This window comes from Boleophthalmus pectinirostris, unplaced genomic scaffold, assembly GCF_026225935.1.
Source record: "Boleophthalmus pectinirostris isolate CB_2022bp ecotype Guang Dong unplaced genomic scaffold, ASM2622593v1 HiC_scaffold_23, whole genome shotgun sequence".
NCBI classification, from domain to species: domain Eukaryota; kingdom Metazoa; phylum Chordata; class Actinopteri; order Gobiiformes; family Gobiidae; genus Boleophthalmus; species Boleophthalmus pectinirostris.
The window spans coordinates 712,479-734,645 of record NW_026571207.1 but is presented as its reverse complement, the minus strand read 5'-3'; the positions used below and the strand labels follow the sequence as shown (position 1 = coordinate 734,645).

At 40.3% G+C, this 22,167-nt stretch overlaps 1 protein-coding gene across 1 annotated transcript in view; it reads left to right on the top strand.

Annotated features, from left to right (window-relative positions):
- The first annotated feature begins 8,037 nt into the window (after positions 1-8,037).
- syvn1 (synovial apoptosis inhibitor 1, synoviolin) overlaps positions 8,038-22,167 on the top strand; it is an 18,766-nt gene continuing 4,636 nt past the window's right edge. Inside the window, 12 exon segments of the mRNA XM_055159556.1 lie at positions 8,038-8,302; positions 10,160-10,252; positions 11,761-11,913; positions 13,592-13,640; positions 14,766-14,869; positions 15,233-15,359; positions 15,458-15,557; positions 16,063-16,128; positions 16,724-16,840; positions 19,837-19,997; positions 20,199-20,342; positions 21,775-21,961. Coding sequence (XP_055015531.1) covers positions 8,171-8,302; positions 10,160-10,252; positions 11,761-11,913; positions 13,592-13,640; positions 14,766-14,869; positions 15,233-15,359; positions 15,458-15,557; positions 16,063-16,128; positions 16,724-16,840; positions 19,837-19,997; positions 20,199-20,342; positions 21,775-21,961 — 1,433 coding nt within the window. The 5' untranslated portion in view covers positions 8,038-8,170.

Genomic DNA, 22,167 nt, shown 5'->3' with positions numbered 1-22,167 from the left:
ACATTGATGACATTTTTTGTATATTCCGTGGCAGCATTCAACAGCTGGAAAGCTTTGTGTCACTCTTAAACAGTTTTGATTCCAACCTTCAATTCACTGCACAATTTAGTTCTAACAAAGTAAGTTTTTTGGACATGTGGGTACGAAAGGACAATGGGAATATCATCACCTCATTGTATCGTAAAGAAACTGACAAAAACACTTCACTGTTGGCCTCTAGTTTCCATCCGACTCCCCTAAAAAGAGGTTTGCCTACAAGTCAATTTTATCGATTACGAAGAATTTGCCATTCCACTGAGGACTTTATTCAACACTGACATGAAAGTGAGATTCCAACAGCGAGGGTACCGTACGTCCTGGTTGATGATGCTTATGGACAGGCTCTCCATAAGCCACGGACAGATTTATTAAAAAAGAGCACCAAAAGGCAGAAACATTATTCCGTAACTTGTATCACCCAATATTCGACCCATACACCTGCAATTAAATACATTTTCCCGAAATACTGGCATATTTTGAAATCAGACCCGGAAATTTCAACCATCTTTAAAGATCCTCCACTCTTTGTTCACAAACGAGGCAAAAATCTTAGAGACCATCTGGTACGGGCCAATTTCACAAACAAAACTAAACTATCCTCCCAGTCTCTATTGCTCCTTCTACCCAGTGGAAACTACCGCTGCAGCAGCTGTGCTCAATGCAACAATACTGTAAAAACTGATCATTTTTTACATCCTCACACTGGTAAAAAATATCCCATAAAAAGTGTCATCACATGTGCATCTACACATGTAGTCTACATGTTGAAATGTCCATGCAGCCTAGTGGACACTGGAAAGACCACAAGAAAACTTCAACAAAGAATAAGTGAACACAAGAGCTCCATCAGAAGAAACGACCGGGACGACCCTGTAGCTGTACATTTTAATGACAGAGACATGATATTTACTCTCTACGTTTCTGTGGCATTGAGCATGTCCCCCTCCACCCAGAGGAGGGGACCATGACCTCATACTCAAACAAACGGGAAGCATTTTGGATTCACACTCTCCAAACTTTAGCTCCTAAAGGATCAATGACGATTTTAATCTTAGCATCTTTTTGTAGACATTAGTTTACATCATTAGGACTCTTGTTTTGGGTGGGCTGTATATGTTCTACAGCTTAAGATTCATTGTGTGTATATATAGATGTGTATATGGCACGACAACATTATTTTACAGTTGGGTGAATGTTACTATGTCTATATGTATCCAGATATTCTTCTTACTTTTCTAATATTATTCTATGATCGTTATATGATGATTTCATTATTATTATTTGTATTATTATGACACTATATGTTGACTGTCTTTGTTTTTTGAATGATGGGGTTTTGTGTGCACTGTTTCTTTATGACCTGTCACCCTTGGGTGCTTGCCACACCCTATTTAAGATGGCCACCTGAGCTCTCATTCTGTTTGCCTGACGAAGGCCCAGTGCCGAAACGTTGCACGGTTTGTCCTAATAAATTTCACAGTTTGCAAGTAAGACGGTGTGCGGGATTTTTCTGTTTGTTCTGGGGCTGCTCCCTCTCCTCCAACGCACCGTCTCTGGTTCTCATTCTCCCTGTTCAAATAAAACAAATTAATAAAAAAAAAATGAAATATATCAGGACTAATCAGGTCTATTTCAGGTCTAAACCAGGTCTGAACCAGGTCTAAACCAGAGCTAAACTAGGACTATATCAGGTCTAAACTGGATCTAAACCAGGACTAAACTATGACCAAAAACTGAACGAAACCAGGTCTAAACCAGGACTAAACCAGGTGACCAGTGTGTCCCTGTTCAAATAAAACAAATGAATTAAAAAAAAAAAAGAACTATATCAGATCTAAACCAGGACTAGACAGGAATAACCCAGGTCTATTTCAGGTCTAAACTAGGATTAAACTAGGTCTAAACCAGGACTATATCAGGTCTAAACCAGGACTAAACCAGGACTAAACCAGGTCTAAACCAGGACTAAACCAGGACTAAACCAGGTCTAAACCAGGACTAAACCAGGACTAAACCAGGTCCTAAACCAGGTCCTAAACCAGGACTAAACCAGGACTAAACCAGGTCTAAACCAGGAACCAGGTCCTAAACCAGGTCCTAAACCAGGTCTAAACCAGGACTAAACCAGGTCCTAAACCAGGTCTAAACCAGGTCTAAACCAGGACTAAACCAGGTCCTAAACCAGGTCCTAAACCAGGTCCTAAACCAGGTCTAAACCAGGACTAAACCAGGACTAAACCAGGTCCTAAACCAGGTCCTAAACCAGGTCTAAACCAGGACTAAACCAGGACTAAACCAGGACTAAACAGGTCCTAAACCAGGTCCTAAACCACGTCTAAACCAGGTCTAAACCAGGACTAAACCAGGTCCTAAACCAGGTCCTAAACCAGGTCTAAACCAGGACTAAACCAGGTCTATTTCAGGTCTAAACTAGGCTTAAACTAGGCTTAAACTAGGTCTAAACCAGGACTATATCAGGTCTAAACCAGGTCTAAACCAGGACTAAACCAGGACTAAACCAGGTCTAAACCAGGACTAAACCAGGACTAAACCAGGTCTAAACCAGGACTAAACAGGACTAAACCAGGTCTAAACCAGGTCTAAACCAGGTCCTAAACCAGGTTCTAAAGCACGTACTAAACCAGGTCTAAACCAGGATTTAACAGGACTATTTCAGGTCTAAACCAGGTCTAAACCAGGACTAAACCAGGTCCTAAACCAGGTTCTAAAGCACGTACTAAACCAGGTCTAAACCAGGATTTAACAGGACTATTTCAGGTCTAAACCAGGTCTAAACCAGGACTAAACCAGGTCCTAAACCAGGACTATATCAGGTCTAAACCAGGTTCTAAACCAGGTTCTAAACCAGGATTTAACAGGACTATTTCAGGTCTAAACCAAGTCTATACCAGGTCTAAACCAGGACTAAACCAGGACTAAACCAGGTCTAAACCAGGACTAAACCAGGTCTAAACTAGGATTTAACCAGGACTAAACCAGGTCTAAACCAGGTCTAAACCAGGTCTAAACCAGGTCTAAACCAGGACTATTTCAGGTCTGTTAGGTCTATATCTATGTGTTTGTTGTTTGTGTTTTTAGAGTCGAGGATGAACAAAACTACAAACTTTTAACACAATTTTATTTACACCAAACGTCCAAACCCGGAGTGAACCGGTTTGTTTTGAAATTCTCTTCACTTTCGCTCAGTGTTAATAATTCATGTTCTGTATCTGAGTTATGTTTTCAGGATCTTAAAACCGTGACGACTTTTGACTTGTTCAAAATTAATACTTTACCGCCCCCTACTGGTGAACTCTCAACGTGCAGCCTTGTGTTTCATTTCAACTTTTATTTAATTTGATTTTTATTCAGCAGAGACAACAAAAAACAACAACTACACAAGAGGAAAACGCACAAATACACTTAAAAAAATTGTTAAATTATAAATATTTAGAGTTAATGTCTGAAAATATTGTTGTGTTTTGTAATTGGTTTATTTTGACCTTATGTTTTGTTTTGTGAATTTGATTTTTAGTCTGAATGATGAAGCAGATCTTTGGGAATAGAAGGGTTGGTTCTGAAATAGACCTGATATAGTCCTGGTTTAGACCTGATTTAGTCCTGGTTTAGACCTGGTTTAGTCCTGGTTTACACAGGAAATAGTCCTGATATAATTTTGGTTTAGACCTGGTTTAGTCCTAGTTTAGACCTGAAATAGACCTGGTTTAGTCCTGATTTAGACCTGAAATAGTTCTAGTTAAGTCCTGGTGTAGTCCTAGTTTAGTCCTGGTTTAGACCTGAAATAGTCCTAACGTAAGTCCTGGTTTAGACCGGATTTAGACCTGAAATAAACCTGGTTTAGACCTGGTTTAGTCTTAGTTTAAACCCGAAATAGACCTGGTTTAGTCCTGGTTTAGACTTGAAATAGTCCTAACGTAAGTCTTGGTTTAGACTGGATTTAGCCCTAGTTTAGTCCTAGTTTAGACCTGGTTTAGACCTGAAATATACCTGGTTTAGTCCTAGTTTAGACCCGAAATAGACCTGGTTTAGTCCTGGTTGAATCCTGGTTTAAACCTGAAATAGTCCTGAGATAAGTCCTGGTTTAGACCTGATTTAGACCTGGTTTAGACCTGGTTTAGACTCGATATGCTTCTATTTTAGCCCTAGTTTTGTCCTGGTGTAGACCTGGTTTAGTCCTGGTTTAGACCTAGTTTAGTCCTGGTTTCGACCTGGTTCAGACCTGAAAAAGACCTGATGTAGTCCTGGTTTAGTTCTGGTTTAATCCTGGTTCTGTCCTGGTTCAGTCCTGGTTTAGTCCTGGTTTAGTCCTGGTTTAGACCTGGTTTAAACCTGATATAGTTCTATTTTAGTCCTGGTTTCGACCTGGTTCAGACCTGAAAAAGACCTGATGTAGTCCTGGTTTAGTCCTGGTTTAGTCCTGGTTTCTTGTGTAAATCCGGGTCTGTCTCCGGTCCGGTCTGTGGACACTGACATATTCACACGCGAGAGTCCGTTACGTTTTCTTTTCTAACAATTAAAAAAAATTATATTATTTTAAAATGACATATTTATAAAGTTAAAAAAAACAAACAAACAAAAAAAAAAAAAGTAATAAAAGTTTAATTTTAAGTGTTGCGCGTTATTCCCGTGAGGCTAAAAACACACCTGCGCACTTCTGATTGGTCCACGTTGATTTTTACCGTAATCACCATAACACAAAGACTTTTACCTTTAAAACGTACCGCTTTTTCTTTTATAACATTTAAAACATTCCAGCAGAAAACACCTTGGTACATCTTTAATAAATATTCAAGCGTTTAATTTGTCCAAAAGCGTTTAATTTAATCTTTTTTGTTCGTTGTTTTGTGTTCGCGCGTTTGTTTGTTTTTTACCGTAACGCCGGAAGTGAGGTGGCCGAACGGGAGCAACCAAAGATAAACACGTCTCCGCTTGCAGGACCGGGGCATTAAGAAAAGAAAAGCGACAGTTTCAGCGAAAATCTGCAAAAATGAGGCGAGCGTGAAGGATTTACGAAGGTTTTGCGACGCGAAAACGAGGAAAAGCGCGTCGTTTTGTGCGCGTGCGGGTGAGTGCACGGAGCCGTTAACGCACGGCGGCTAACGGCGGCTAACGGCGGGCTGGACCAGGGACTTCCAGAATATTACTCTTTTATTTACAAAATGCACCTTCAAATACGATAAAGCGATGCAAATAAAGGGTCCAAACACGAGATTAGACACCGTAGTTCGGATATTAATTGTGATTCTGGGCAAATTTGAAGTTGATCTACGTTTATAGAGATAAATAATGTATAAAATAAAACGAAACAAAAAACACACGTAACTTCTGGAATGTTGAACTAAAAAGTGCTCGAAGTTCACGAGACAAAACACGACAACAGATTTATAAAAGTGTCTGACAGCTGTGGCGGAGGTTATGTTTGTTTTCTTGCTGGTTTAAAGTAAATTAAAGTCGTTTTTTTTTTTTTGGACTAAACTAGGGCTAAACTAGGACTAAACCGGGTCTAAACTAGGACTGAACCTGGTCTAAAACAGGACTGAACCAGGACTAAATCAGGTCTATTTCAGGTCTTTGTCATGTCTTAACCAGGACTATATCAGGTCTAAAACAGATCTAAACCGGGACTAAACTAGGACTAACCCAGGTCTATTTCAGGTCTAAATTAGGTCTAAACCAGGACTATATCAGGTCTATTTCTGGTCTAAACCAAGTCTATTTCTGGTCTAAATCAGGTCTATTTCAGGACTAAACCAGGTCTAAACCAGAACTATACCAGAAGTATATCAGGTTTATTTCAGGTCTAAACCAGGACTAAACTAGGACTAAATCAGGTCTAAACTAGGTCTAAACCAGGACTATATCAGGTCTATTTCAGGACTAAACCAGGTCTAAACCAGGTCTATTTCAGGTCTAAACCAGGTCTAAACCAGGACTATATCAGGTCTATTTCAGGTCTAAACCAGGACTAAACTAGGACTAAATCAGGTCTAAACTAGGTCTAAACCAGGACTATATCAGGTCTATTTCAGGTCTAAACCAGGTCTAAACCAGGACTATATCAGGTCTATTTCAGGACTAAACCAGGACTATATCAGGTCTATTTCAGGTCTAAACCAGGTCTAAACCAGGACTATATCAGGTCTATTTCAGGACTAAACCAGGACTATATCAGGTCTATTTCAGGACTAAATCAGGACTAAACCAGAGGAGCATAAATTGTTTTTGTTTAGCTCAAATCCAGAAGAGTGCACTTCTGACCCACACATTTAACGTGTATCTCTCAAAAAAATAAAAGAAAAGAAAAGAGAAAAAAACATGAAATTATGTGGAATTAAACCTGGATTATTCAATTTACTCTGTTATTTTTAAAAAAAATCAGAAATGCCTTAATAAAGATACAAGAATGCTCAGTTTGTTTATGTTCTGCTTGTTTATTTCGTTTTATGTAAGTTATATTTTAGTTTTTTCTCAATATGTCGCATTATATCTTGATTTTATTTCATTGTTGTTAAATATTTTTAAAACCAAATTATTGTATTGTGTAAACTTGCAGATTCTGACACTGGGGTTTTGTTCTGGAGCAGATTAGAACATTCTTTGCAACATTTCTGAGCGAAATATTTGTACAAAAATTCAGCCAGACAATAGTTTTAACTCCCGTGTCTTTATAAAACCTTCAAGCATTCGGTTTAGACCGGGTTTAGACCGGGTTTAGACCGGGTTTAGACCGGGTTTAGTCCTTGTTCTGGCTTGTTTGCTCCCTTATTTTCTGTTTTTATTAGTTTAAACCAGGTTTTATTTCCAGGTTTTGGTTAAATCTTTGTTCAGACCTGGTTTAAGTCGAGTTTTATAACATTTTACTTTTTAAAAACCAGAAAAGAAATCTTCAAAAATTATTGTACTGGTATTTTTATTTAATTTTTTTTAAGCTGTTTTAGTCCTGATTCAGTCCCTGATGTAGCCTTGGTACAGTCCTGGTTTAGGTCCTGGTTTAGGTCCTGGTTTAGGTCCTGGTTTAGCCTCAGTTTAGTGCTGTTTTAGTCCTGTTCAGTTCCTGGTTCAGTCCTGGTTTTAGTCTTGTAGTCTTGTTTAGGTCCTGGTTTAGTCTTGGTTCAGTCCTGGTTTTAGTCTTGTTTTAGTCTTGTTTTAGTCTTGTTTTAGTCTTGTTTTAGTCCTGGTTTAGGTCCTGGTTTAGTCCTGTTTTAGACTCGGTTTAGTCCTGTTCAGTCCCTGGTCCAGTCCTAGTTTAGTCCTGGTTCAGTCCTGGTTTTAGTCTTGTTTTAGACCTGATTTAGTCTTTTTAGTCTTGTTTTAGTCCTGGTTTAGGTTTGTTTAGTCCTTTTAGACTCGGTTTAGTCCTGTTCAGTCCCTGGTCCAGTCCTAGTTTAGTCCTGATTCAGTCCTGGTTTTAGTCTTGTTTAGGTCCTGGTTTAGTCTTGGTTCAGTCCTGGTTTTAGTCTTGTTTTAGTCCTGTTTTAGTCCTGTTTTAGTCTTGTTTTAGTCTTGTTTAGGTCCTGGTTTAGTCTTGGTTCAGTCCTGGTTTTAGTCTTGTTTTAGTCCTGTTTTAGTCCTGTTTTAGACTCGGTTTAGTCCTGTTCAGTCCCTGGTCCAGTCCTAGTTTAGTCCTGGTTCAGTCCTGGTTTTAGTCTTGTTTTAGACCTGATTTAGTCTTGATATTACCCCTGGTCTAGTCCTGGTTTAATCCCTGGTTTAGTCCTGGTTTATTCCTGGTTCAGTCCTGGTTTTAGTCTTGGTTTATTTCTGGTTCAGTCCTGCTTTAGTCCTGGTTTAATTCAAGTTTTACAACATTTAACTTTTTTAAAAAACAGAAAATAAATCTTCAGAAACGTTTGCTGTGACGTGTCTTTTTTTTTTTATGACACATTTTGAAAAAGCGTTTGCATGTTCTGCGTCATCACTCCTGCTGCTGCTTTCTGTTCCTCTCTCGCTTTAGGTCTTGAGGTTTTGGTGACGTTTGGTGCAGATTTGGCAGATTTCCGGTGGATTTCGGCGTGGTCCCGGTGTGGTTCTGGTCGGAGGCGGTTCTGGGCGGTTCTGGTCGGTTCTGGTCGGTTCTGGTCGGTCCCGGTCCCGGCGAGCGGAGTCCAGGATGGTGCGGGCGGCGCTGGTCACGGCGTCGAGTCTGGCGCTGACGGTGGCGGTGGTGGCTCACGCGTATCTCCTCAAACAACAGTTCTACCCCACGGTGGTTTACCTGACCAAGAGCAGCCCCAGCATGGCCGTAAGTCCTCAAATAGTCCTGGTTTAGTCCTGGTTTAGTCCTGGTTTAGTCCTGCTTTTAGTCCTGCTTTTAGTCCTGGTTTTGTCCTTGGTTAGTCCTGGTTTAGTTCTTGTTTAGTCCTGGTTAAGTCCTATTTTATTTCTGGTTTAGACCTGGTTTGGACCTGGTTTGGACCTGGTTTTAGACCTGGTTTAGTCCCTGGTTAGGTCCTGATTTAGTTCTTGTTTAGTCCTGGTTTTAGTCGTGGTTTGGACCTGGTTCAAATCTGGTCTAGTCCTGGTCTTAGTCCTGGTCTTAGTCCTGCTTTTAGTCCTGCTTTTAGACCTGGTTTAGTCCTTGGTTAGGTCCTGGTTTAGTTCTTGTTTAGTCCTGGTTTAGTTCTTGTTTAGTCCTGGTTAAGTCCTATTTTATTTCTGGTTTAGACCTGGTTTTAGACCTGTTTAAGACCTGGTTTAGTCCCTGGTTAGGTCCTGGTTTAGTTCTTGTTTAGTCCTGGTTTTAGTCGTGGTTTGGACCTGGTTCAAACCTGGTCTAGTCCTGCTTTTAGTCCTGCTTTTAGTCCTGCTTTTAGTCCTGGTTTTAGTCCTGCTTTTAGTCCTGGTTTTAGACCTGGTTTAGTCCTTGGTTAGGTCCTGGTTTAGGTCTTGTTTAGTCCTGGTTTAGTTCTTGTTTAGTCCTGGTTAAGTCCTATTTTATTTCTGGTTTTAGACCTGGTTTTAGACCTGGTTTAGTCCTTGGTTAGGTCCTGGTTTAGTTCTTGTTTAGTCCTGGTTTAGTTCTTGTTTAGTCCTGGTTTAGTTCTTGTTTAGTCCTGGTTTAGTTCTTGTTTAGTCCTGGTTAAGTCCTATTTTATTTCTGGTTTAGACCTGGTTTGGACCTGGTTTTAGACCTGGTTTAGTCCCTGGTTAGGTCCTGGTTTAGTTCTTGTTTAGTCCTGGTTTAGTCCTGGTTTTAGTCGTGGTTTGGACCTGGTTCAAATCTGGTCTAGTCCTGGTCTAGTCCTGCTTTTAGTCCTGCTTTTAGTCCTGCTTTTAGTCCTGGTTTTAGTCCTGGTTTTAGACCTGGTTTAGTCCTTGGTTAGGTCCTGGTTTAGTTCTTGTTTAGTCCTGGTTTAGTTCTTGTTTAGTCCTGGTTTAGTTCTTGTTTAGTCCTGGTTTAGTTCTTGTTTAGTCCTGGTTAAGTCCTATTTTATTTCTGGTTTTAGACCTGGTTTTAGACCTGGTTTAGTCCTTGGTTAGGTCCTGGTTTAGTTCTTGTTTAGTCCTGGTTTAGTTCTTGTTTAGTCCTGGTTTAGTTCTTTTAGTCCTGTTTAGTTCTTGTTTATCCTGGTTAAGTCCTGCTTTTAGTCCTGCTTTTAGACCTGGTTTTAGACCTGGTTTAGTCCCTGGTTAGGTCCTGGTTTAGTCCTGGTTTTAGTCGTGGTTTGGACCTGGTTCAAATCTGGTCTAGTCCTGGTCTAGTCCTGGTCTAGACCTGCTTTTAGACCTGCTTTTACACCTGCTTTTAGTCCTGGTTTAGACCTTGTTTAGACCTTGTTTGGTCCTGGTTTAGATCTGGTTTAGTCCTGCCCTTGTCCTGGTCTAGACCTGCTTTTAGACCTGGTGTAGACCTGGTTTAGTCTGGGTTAAGTCTGGCTTCAGTCCTGGTTCAGTCATAGTTTAGTCATGTTTTAGTCCTGGTTTAGTTTTTGTTTAGTCCTGTTTTTTTTTTTTGTAATATTTTTGTATATTTTAATATATTTTTGTATATTTTTTATATATTTTTATATATATTTGTAAGTATAAACCCAGACCAGGTGAGTGTGTGGTGACGTCATGTGACCCGTGTTCTGGGTTCTGATTGGTTCTCCTCGTGCAGGTGCTGTACATTCAGGCCTTCGTCCTGGTTTTCCTTTTGGGGAAGTTCATGAGGAAAGTTTTCTTCGGGCAACTCCGCGCCGCCGAGATGGAGGTAAAAAACACTCACGTAAATAAAAATAAAAATATAAACCTCAAAAAGAAAAAACACTCACGCGAATAAAAATAAAAATATAAACCTCAAAAAAGAAAAAACACTCACGTAAATCAAAATAAAAATATAAACCTCAAAAAAGAAAAAACACTCACGTAAATCAAAATAAAATATAAACCAAAATAAAAAACACTCACGTAAATCAAAATAAAAATATAAACCTCAAAAATAAAAAAACACTCACGTAAATAAAAATAAAAATATAAACATCAAAAAAGAAAAAAACACTCACGTAAATAAAAATATAAACCTCAAAAAATAAAAAAACACTCACGTAAATAAAAATAAAATATAAACCTCAAAAATAAAAAAAACACTCACGTAAATAAAATAAAAATAAACCTCAAAAAAAAAAACACTCACGTAAATAAAAATAAAAATATAAACCTCAAAAAAGAAAAAAACACTCACGTAAATAAAAATAAAAATATAAACCTCAAAAAAGAAAAAACACTCACGTAAATAAAAATAAAAATATAAACCTCAAAAAAGAGAAAAAACACTCACGTAAATAAAAATAAAAATATAAACCTCAAAAAATAAAAAACACTCACGTAAATCAAAATAAAAATATAAACCTCAAAAAATAAAAAAAACACTCACATAAATAAAAATAAAAATATAAACCTCAAAAAATAAAAAACACTCACGTAAATAAAAATAAAAATATAAACCTCAAAAAATAAAAAACACTCACGCGAATAAAAATAAAAATATAAACCACAAAAAAGAAAAAACGCCGCGAAAAATCCACAGGAAACGCAGCTGCAAGCGGCAATGATCGGATCCACTACGGTCACGGGGTCAGGGTTCAGTCCAGGTTTAGATCTGGTTTAGTCCCAGTTTGATACCAGTTCAGTCCTGGTTTAGTCCTTAATTCAGTCTTGGTTTAGACATGGTTCAGTCCGGATTTAGTCCCTAGCTTAGTCTTCGTTCGGTCCTCCTGGTTTAGTCTTGGTTCAGTCCTGGTTCAGTCCCTTGTTTAGACCTGGTTTAGATCTGGTTTAGTCCCACTTTAATACAAGTTCAGTTCTGTTTTAGACATTTTCCAGTCCTGCGTTTAGTCCTCCTGGTTCAGTCCTGGTTCAGTCCTGGTTCAGTCCTATTTTAGTCCCAGCCCAGTCCCTTCTCAGTCCAGTCTCAGTCCTGGTCCATCGTTACAGACACATGTTTGGTTTAGTCCTGGCGCATTCCCGGCCCAGTCCCGGCCCAGTCCCAGTTCAGTCCCGGCCCAGTCCCAGGCCCAGTCCCAGTTCAGTCCTGGTCCAACATCACAGAGACGTGTTTGGTTTAGTCCTGGTGTAGTCCTTGGTTTTTGTCCTGGTTTTTGTCCTGGTTTTTGTCCTGGTTTTTGTCCTGGTTTAGTCCTGGTTTAGTCTTTGCTCGGTCCTGGTCCTGGTCCTGGTCCTGGTCTAACCCCGTGTGTGTGTCTGTGTTTTTCTCGTCAGCACCTGATCGAGCGTTCGTGGTACGCCGTCACGGAGACGTGTTTGGCGTTCACGGTGTTCAGGGACGACTTCTCTCCGCGCTTCGTGGCTCTTTTCACTCTGCTCCTCTTCCTCAAGTGTTTCCACTGGCTCGCCGAAGACCGCGTCGACTTCGTGAGTCCCAATTATCTCATTTTCACTTTCTTGTTTCCATGGAGACGTCACCGCTCAGCCTGGAATGTTCCACAGTGTGACTTTAAACAGCTCTACTTTACATTTAACCAGTTATTATAGTAAACACAGGAGGTTTTATAAATCAAAAATCCCTCGACAAACAGACATTGTGACTGTGAGCGGGGTCGCCTCTCCACAGATCTGACCTGGAACTTGGTCTGGTTTGGTCTCCGTGACGACAGAAAGGTTTAAAGCCACACTGGGCACGTTTACATGATGTTTTTAAACTCTGAATGAATTGTTCTGAATGAAATAGTTGTGTAGTCCTGGTTTAGTCCTGCTTTTAGTCCCGGTTTAGACCCGGTTTAGACCTGGTTCAGTCCTGGTTTATTCCCTGACTCAGTCCTAATTTAGTCCTAATATGGTCCTGTTTCAGTCCCTGCTTTTAGTCCTGGTTTTAGTCTTCCTTTAGTCCTGGTTTTAGTCTTCCTTTAGTCCTGGTTTTAGTCTTCCTTTAGTCCTGGTTTTAGTCTTCCTTTAGTCCTGCTTTTAGTCTTCCTTTAGTCCTGTTTTAGTCTTCCTTTAGTCCTGGTTTTAGTCTTCCTTTAGTCCTGGTTTTAGTCTTCCTTTAGTCCTGGTTTTAGTCTTCCTTTAGTCCTGGTTTAGACATGGTTTTAGTCTTCCTTTAGTCCTGGTTTTAGTCTTTTTAGTCCTTTAGTCCTGGTTTTAGTCTTCCTTTAGTCCTGCTTTTAGTCTTCCTTTAGTCCTGGTTCAGTCCTGTTTTTAGTCTTCCTTTAGTCCTGCTTTTAGTCTTCCTTTAGTCCTTTTTAGTCTTCCTTTAGTAGTTTTTAGTCTTTCCTTTAGTCCTGGTTTAGTACAGTGGTTTTAGTCTTCCTTTAGTCCTGGTTTAGTCATGGTTTTAGTCTTCCTTTAGTCCTGGTTTAGACATGGTTTTAGTCTTCCTTTAGTCCTGGTTTAGACATGGTTTAGTCCTGCTTTTGGTCCTACTTTTAGTCGTGGTTCAGTCCTAATTTAGTCCTGGTTTAGTCCTGGTTTAGTCTTTTGGTTCAGTCCTGCTTTTAGTCCTGAGTTTGAGTTTACAGAAAACACACATGACGTTAGTGACTCTCAGACTGATCACAGGAAAATAAAAATGTTTTCTTTAAATCACTTTATTATTTTCTCTTAAGATAATTTTAGATCTTAAAATGTCAGACTGTTTTTTTTTGTTTGTTTTTTTAAATATATATATATGATATAACATTAAACAAAGTACAATAATAAACATGAAAACAAGACACAAAAACAGAAAACAACACACATTAACTCTTTTATATTTATATTTTGGCCTATTTATAATTTAATTTTACTTTATTTAATTTTTTTTAGTCTCTATACTTAACTAGTATTATTTTCACTTTTTTACTGCAATCTTAAAGAATAATTTTAAAGGTATTTTCTTTTTTTCCTTCTTTTCTTTCATTTTTTATTTAATTTTAATTTTTTTTTTTTCATGTCCGTTCCAACATAGATATACACGCAGAACCCAGAATTTTGACTTTTATTTGTCTAACTGTTCACCTTTCACTCACGTTTTAGGTTTTTAGTTCACAGAATGAACAAATTTTTCTTTTTTTTTTCTTTTCTTTTTTTTTTTTTTTTTGGTGGTGTTTTTCAGATGGAGCGGAGTCCCAACATCTCCTGGCTCTTCCACATGAGAGTTTTATGTGAGTTTGTTTTACACTTCTGTTATTTTCTGTTTCAAATCGTCCTCGAGAAATAAAAGTGAATCAGAAAATGAGTAAAAGAGCGTAAACTGAAACTGTGACAGACACTTTTCATGTTTACAGTAGTCTGATTTTCACTTTTTACTATTTAAAGTACAGTATATTTCAGAAAAAAAAACAGTTTTAATTCTCAATATAAATGACTTGTATGTAGACGTACTCTGTCTTTGTTTTGACCGGTATGTTTACTTTCTCTTTATTATTTATTTAATTCTTTGTTTGTTTTAACTCAGCTCTGATGACTCTTCTTATTTTTTTATTTCTTCGTTTATCACTACTCTGATGGCTCTTCTTATTTCTTTATTTCTTTGTTTACCTCGGCTATGATTTCTCTTCTTGTTTGTTTGTGTGTTTGTTTACCTCAACTCTGATGGCTCAAATTTTTTTAATTTCTTTGTTTATCTCGGCTTTGATGGCGCTTCTTATTTTTTTATTTGTTTATGTCAACTCTGACGTCTTATTTCTTTCTTTGTTTACCACGACTGATGACTTTTCTTAATTTTTTGTTTGTTTACTTCAGCTTTGGTGGCTCTTCTTATTTTTTATTTATTTGTTTACCTCAGCTCTGATGGCTTTTCTTATTTCTTTATTTCTTTGTTTACGTCAGCTTTGGTGGTTCTTCTAATTTCTTAGTTTATTTTGGCTCTGAGGGCTCTTCTTATTTTTTTGTTTATTTACCTCAGCTCTGATGTTTCTTCTTAATTCTTTCTTTGTTTACTTCTTTTGTTTACATTTCTGATGGCTCTTATTTGTTTGTTTATCTCGACTCTGATGCTCTTCTTATTTTTTTTTTATTTCTTTGTTTATCTCAACTCTGATGGCTCTTCTTATTTTTTTTTATTTCTTTGTTTACCACGGCTCTGATGGCTCTTCTTATTTCTTTCTTTGTTTACCTCAGCTTTGGTGGCTCTTCTTATTTCTTTGTTTATTTTGGCTCTGATGGCTCTTCTTATTTTTTATGTCTTTGTTTACTTCAGCTCTGATGGTTATTCTTATTTTTTTGTTTGTTTATCTCGACTCTGACTTTCTCTGACTTTTCTTATTTTGTTTGTTTGTTTACTTCAGCTCTGATGGCTCTTCTGGCCATCCTGGACTTCCTGTTTGTGAATCACGCCTGTCACAGCATCATCACCAGAGGAGCCTCGGTTCAGCTCGTCTTCGGATTCGAGGTTTGGCTGCTTCACTATAAAAAAAACTTTAAAAACTATAAATACAATAGAATTTTATTTTAATCACCTTTATTTAACGCTACAGTGTGTAACAGTTGTTTCTTCAAACTCATTTGAAACTTTATAAATCAGTGATTCCTGCTCTGGCACAAAGATGAAAAAGGTGCAGAAGAAAAAACATTTAGTGATTATAAAAATTGTTACTTCTAGGACTTCAGGTTTCAGATTTTAGCATCAAAATTTGTACTTTTTGACCACATTAATAATAATTAGTAGAAACACTGGTCTATTTTTCTGTGTCAAAAGAGAATTCAGTGATTTTAAAATGTTTCTGGTGTTTTATTTTTGTGGTGTTTTCCTCAGTACGCGATTCTCCTGACGATGGTCCTGACCACGTTCATCAAATACGTGCTGCACTCCGTCGACCTCCAGAGCGAAAACCCCTGGGACAATAAAGCCGTTTATATGTTATACACAGAACTGTTCACAGGTGAGAGCGGGACTAAACCAGGACTGGACCAGGACTAAACAAGACTAAACCAGGACTGGACCAGGTCTAAACCAGGACTAACCCCGGTGTGTTTCCAGGTTTCATAAAGGTCCTGTTGTACATCGCGTTCATGACGATCATGATCAAAGTTCACACGTTCCCGCTGTTCGCCATCAGACCCATGTACCTGTCCATGAGGTAACACCACACGACAACAACAATCATGTGACCGTAATGTGACCGAAATGTGACCGTAACATAATGGTAACATGACTGTAATGTGAGAGTAACGCGACAGTAACGGCGCCGTAACGTAATGGTAATGTGACTGTAACACGACCACAATGTGACCGTAACGCAATGGTAACATGGCCGTAACGTGACAGTAACGTGGCTGTAATGCAATGGTAATGTGACCGTGACATGACCATAACGTGACAGTAATGTGGCCGTAATGAAATGGTAATGTGACCATAATGTGACTGTAACGTGTAATGGTAATGTGATCGTAACGTGGCCGTAGTGGTAATGGTAACGTGGCCGTAGTGTAATGGTAACGTGGCCGTAGTGTAATGGTAACGTGGCCGTAGTGTAATGGTAACGTGACGGTAATGTGACGTGATAATGTGAAATGTGATAAATGTTGTGATCTTTCTGTGACTCTGCGAGTTTAACGAGACTTTTCTCTACGTTTAAATTTCAGGCAGTTTAAAAAAGCCGTAACAGACGCCATCATGTCCCGGAGAGCCATCCGCAACATGAACACACTGTGAGTACTACTGCTACTACTGCTACTACTACTGCTACTACTGTGTTTACTGTACTACTACTACTACTACTACTACTACTACTATTACTACTATTACTACTACTACTACTGCTACATGAACACACGGTGAGTACTACTACTACTGCTACTACTGCTACTACTGTGTTTACTACTACTAAAATTACTACTACTGCTACTACTGTGTCTTGCTACTACTGCTACTACTACTACTACTACTACTATATGAACACACTGTAAGTCATGATACTAAATACTACTGTAATACTACAATTTTGAAGGAGAATTGGGATAAATAATATGATAATTTTGAAAAAAAAAAAATATATATATATACTCAAATAACTTTACACGTCTTGTACACAAGAGTTTTTTTTTAATTTTTAAAAATTTTTTTTTGTTTTTTAGAATTGTACTTATTATAACAAATAATAATATGATGCAATTACTACAGCTTTTATTACTACTACTGATACTACTACTACTACCTTCCTCTCACCTGTCTCACCTGTCTCACCTGTCGTGTGTGCACCTGTCGTGTGTGCACCTGTCGTGTGTGCACCTGTCGTGTGTGCAGGTATCCAGATGCGACTCCTGAGGACCTGCAGTCGTCTGATAACGTTTGTATCATCTGCAGAGAAGAGATGGTGACAGGAGCCAAGAAACTGCCCTGTAATCACATATTCCACTCCAGGTACAAATACTACTACTACTACTACTACTACTACTACTGCAAATACTACTACTACTGCCCTGTAATCACATATTCCACTCCAGGTACAAATACTACTACAAATTACTACTACTACTACTGCAAATACTACTACTACTGCCCTGAATCACATATTCCACTCCAGGTACACTACAAATACTACTACTACTAACTACTAACTGCCTGTAATCACATACCACTCCAGGTACAAATACTACTACAAATACTACTACTACTACTGCAAATACTACTACTGACTGCCCTGTAATCACATATTCCACTCCAGGTACAAATACTACTACTACTACTACTACTACTGCAAATATACTACTACTGCCTGTAATCACATATTCCACTCCAGGTACAAATACTACTACAAATACTACTACTACTACTGCAAATACTACTACTACTGCCCTGTAATCACATATTCCACTCCAGGTACACTACTATACTACTACTACTCTACTGCAATACTACTACTACTGCCCTGTAATCACTATTCCACTCAGGTACATCCTACTCGCAAATACGCCGCTCACATGGTGTTTTTCTTCCGTCAGTTGGCCTGCGCTCCGTGGTTCCAGCGGCAGCAACGGTCCCACCTGTCGATGGACGTGCTTTCCGGAGCGTCAACCTCCGCCCACTGCTCTCGCCGCCGGACCCGCCGCCGCAACCTAGGCAACAGCCCTTCTAAGCACCTGCCAACAAGGCCGCCGCTTCCTGCCAAAAACAACAACGGTCAGACACTTCTTCTGCTCGTGGAACCTGCCCACGGCCCTCAAAAAGGAAAAAAAAATCTGTTCTTTTGTCCAGTTGAAAGAAATAGATTACTACTACTACTACTACACTCTTACTTTGCCCTGCACATCCACTCCAGGGCCCTGTTGACAAATACTGCTACTTTACTCCACACAATGGTTGCAAATACGGTAATCACATATTCCACCTCTTACTCCTACTACTACTGCCTACTACTACTGCGGTTTTACTCTACTCTCAAATGACTCCTGCCCTGTAAGTGGCCCTGTAATCCATGGGACTGCATCCTTGGCGCAAATACTACCCCCTCACAATGGTACAAATACCTTACTCGCAAATTCTGGGTACAAATACTACTACTACTACTACTACTTACTACTACTACTACTACTACTACTACTACTACAAAATACTACTACTACTGCCCTGTAACACATATCCACTCCAGGTACAAATACCTACAATACTACTACTACTACTACTACTGCAAATCTACTACTACTGCCGTAATCACATATTCCACTCCAGGTACAAATACACTACTACTACTACTACTACTGCTACTACTACTACTGCCCTGTAATCACATATTTCCCACTCCAGGTACAAATACTACTACAAATACTACTACTACTACTACTACTGCAAATACTACTACTGCCTGTAATCACATATTCCACTCCAGGTACCAATACTACTACAAATACTACTACTACTACTACTACTGCAGCAAATACTACTACTACTGCCCTGTAATCACATATCCACTCCAGGTACAATACTACTACAAATACTACTACTTACTACTATACTACTACTATGCCCTCACATATTCCACTCCAGGTACCAATACTACTACAATATACTACTACTACTACTACTACTGCAGCAAATACTACGGTACCAGGTACAACTACTACTACAAATACTACTACTACTTACTACTGCCCTACTAAATCACATATTCCACTCCAGGTACAAATACTACTTAATACTACTTACTACTACTACTGCAGCAAATACTACTTACTATGGTAATCACATATTCCACTCCAGGTACCAATACTACTACAAATACTACTACTACTACTACTACTGCAGCAAATACTACTACTACTGCCCTGTAATCACATATTCCACTCCAGGTACCAATACTACTACAAATACTACTACTACTACTACTACTGCAGCAAATACTACTACTACTGCCCTGTAATCACATATTCCACTCCAGGTACAAATACTACTACAAATACTACTACTACTACTACTGCAAATACTACTACTACTGCCCTGTAATCACATATTCCACTCCAGGTACAAATACTACTACAAATACTACTACTACTACTACTACTACTGCAGCAAATACTACTACTACTGCCCTGTAATCACATATTCCACTCCAGGTACCAATACTACTACAAATACTACTACTACTACTACTACTACTGCAGCAAAACTACTACTATGCCCTGTAATCACATATTCCACTCCAGGTACCAATACTACTACAAATACTACTACTACTGCAGCAAATACTACTACTACTGCCCTGTAATCACATATTCCACTCCAGGTACAATACTACTACAAATACTACTACTACTACTACTGCAAATACTACACTTACTGCCCTGTAAATCACATATTCCACTCAGGTACAAATACTACTACTACTACTACTACTGCAAATACTACTACTACTGCCCTGTAATCACATATTCCACTCCAGGTACAAAATACTACTACATACACTACTACTACTAACTACTACTAAATACTACTACTGCCCTGTAATCACATATTCCACTCCAGGTACAAATACTACTACTACTACTACTACTACTACTGCAAATACTACTACTACTGCCCTGTAATCACATATTCCACTCCAGGTACAAATACTACTACTACTACTACTACTACTACTACTGCTAAATACTACTACTACTGCCCTGTAATCACATATTCCACTCCAGGTACAAATACTACTACAAATACTACTACTACTACTACTACTGCAAATACTACTACTACTGCCCTGTAATCACATATTCCACTCCAGGTACAAATACTACTACAAATACTACTACTACTACTACTGCAAATACTACTACTACTGCCCTGTAATCACATATTCCACTCCAGGTACAAATACTACTACTACAACTACTACTACTAATCCTCGTCGTCTGGTGTTTTTCTTCCGTCAGTTGCCTGCGCTCGTGGTTCCAGCGGCAGCAGACGTGTCCCACCTGTCGGATGGACGTGCTCCGGGCGTCCAACCCTCCGCCCACTCCCGCCGCCGCGCCCGCCGCCGCACCCGCCAACGCCCCTGCACCTGCCAACGCCGCCGCTCCTGCCAACAACAACGGTCAGACACTTCTTCTGCTCGTGGAACCTGCCCACGGCCCTCAAAAAGGAAAAAAAAATCTGTTCTTTTGTCCAGTTGAAAGAAATAGATTTTTTTTTCTTTTTGCTCTCGTGTTTGAACTGTTTTTCCACCAAATGTTGACGGTTCAAATCCTCTTTCCCTCTCTTTCCTCCCTCTTGTTTCTCTGTCTCTGCTCCACAGTGGCTCCTGGGATGATGCCGGCGTTCCCTCCTGGAGTCTTTCCGTTCTGGGGTCCTTTTCCTCCTGTTCCTCCTCCCGCGGCGGCTGCAGCGCCCCCTGGAGCTGAGGCGGCTCCGGGCCCCTCCGAGGCCCCGCAGGGCGCAGGTACGAGTCCCCCCGCCACCGCACTTGTCACGAGACACGCTCACACTTTTATACATTTTAGTTTAAATGTGCTGTCAATCAATAAATGTCATGAATGTCGTAGTGAACTCAGGATGAATCTCAAATGAATCTCACATTTTTGTCCATTTTTGAATCGTCATTTTAGCCACAGAGAAAAGTGGATCGGCTTTGTACAAATGTTTTATTACAAACCAGAACAGTTGTGAGTGAGACTTTGTGTTGATGTTCCACTGTGATGAAGAGGAGCAGTGTGACGAAGAGTCTCTTCTGTCTTCAGTCAAACTCTCTGAAGTTCCTCTGTGGCTGAAATAATGAGACCTGAGGAAGTTCTCCTGACTGAGAGACGTCCAGAGATCTGCTGTGACACAATGTGTTTGTGTGACCTACACAAACCGGCGTCGTCACATGGCACTGTTTGTTTGTTTGCGTCTCGTGCTGCGGTGGAGCTGGTGCTTCAGGCGGAGAGGGAGAGTCCAGCAGCGTGAGGTGTGTGTAGAGTGGAGGCAGGGCTTCTGTCGCTGGCCACGCTCCATGTCGGGGCTGGGATGTTTTCGAGTGGACTTCGTTTCGTGTTTTCCTTGTGGGAGTCATCAGCGTTCTGATGCTTGGGCGCTCAGGCTCGGGCGCTCGGGTTCGGGCGCTCGGGTTCGTGCGCTCGGGCTCGGGCGCTCGTGCTCGGGCGCTCGGGTTCGGGCGCTCGGGTTCGGGCGCTCAGGCTCGGTTCGGGCGCTCTGGGTCGGGCGCTCTGGTTCGGGCGCTCTGGTTCGGGCGCTCTGGTTCGTGCGCTCGTGCTCGGGCGCTCGTGCTCGGTCGCTCGGGTCGGGCGCTCGGGTTTGGGCGCTCGGGTTCGGGTCGTTCGGGCGCTTGGGTTTGGGCGCTTGGGGGGCTTGGGTTTGGGCGCTTGGGTTTGGGCGCTTGTGCTCGTGCTCACGCTCGGGCACTCGGGTTCGGGTGCTCGGGCGCTCAGGTTTGGGCGCTCGGGTTCGGGCGCTTGTGCTCGGGTGCTCGCGCTCGGGTGCTGGGGCGCTCGTGCTCAGGCGCTCGTGTTCCGGCTCGGGCGCTCGGGCCTGGGTGCTCGGGCGCTACAAATGAACACATTAAAACTGTTTTGCGTTAACTCATTAATAACGCACCATTTTGGACAGCACTAGTTTTTATTAACCTTTTTACTTTGTTTTGGTGTAAAATGAATTCAATCTTTGCTTCTCACATTTGTTTTCTTTTTAAAGATTCAAATGTGGTTAGTTTCAGTACAATGTTCTTTTTTTTTTTTAAACCCTTGTGTTTGTTTGTGTGTTTGTGTTTGTGTTTGTTTGTGTGTGTTTGTGTGTGTGTTTGTGTGTTTGTGTGTTGTGTTTTGTGTTTGTGTGTGTTTGTGTTTGTGTTTGTGTTGTGTGTGTTTTGTCCTCAGGCTCCAGCTCGGCCCCGTCCTCGTCCTCGTCGTCAGACTCTGCTGCGGCTCCAGGTGTTCCTCCTGCTCCTCCTCTGGGCTCGTCTCTGCCCGGGTTCCCCTTCTCGTTCCCTCCTCCTCCGTTCCCGTCGGCGCCGTGGCTGCCCATGCCGCCGCCGCCGCCGTTTGGTAAGAAACCACTCAAATAGTCAACACCTTTTATTATTATTATATTTATTTATTATTATATCCTAGTCGTGTAATGTTTCCTCCTCAAAAACAAAAACAGAGCTGGACTTGTGTTTGTTTCATTCACATGCTTGAGTGACTCTTTACAAACGCTCGGCTCCACCTTGTGATGTCATGAAGTGGGAGTTTTCAAGTGAACAGCTCCTTTTGGCTTTAGTTCAGCAG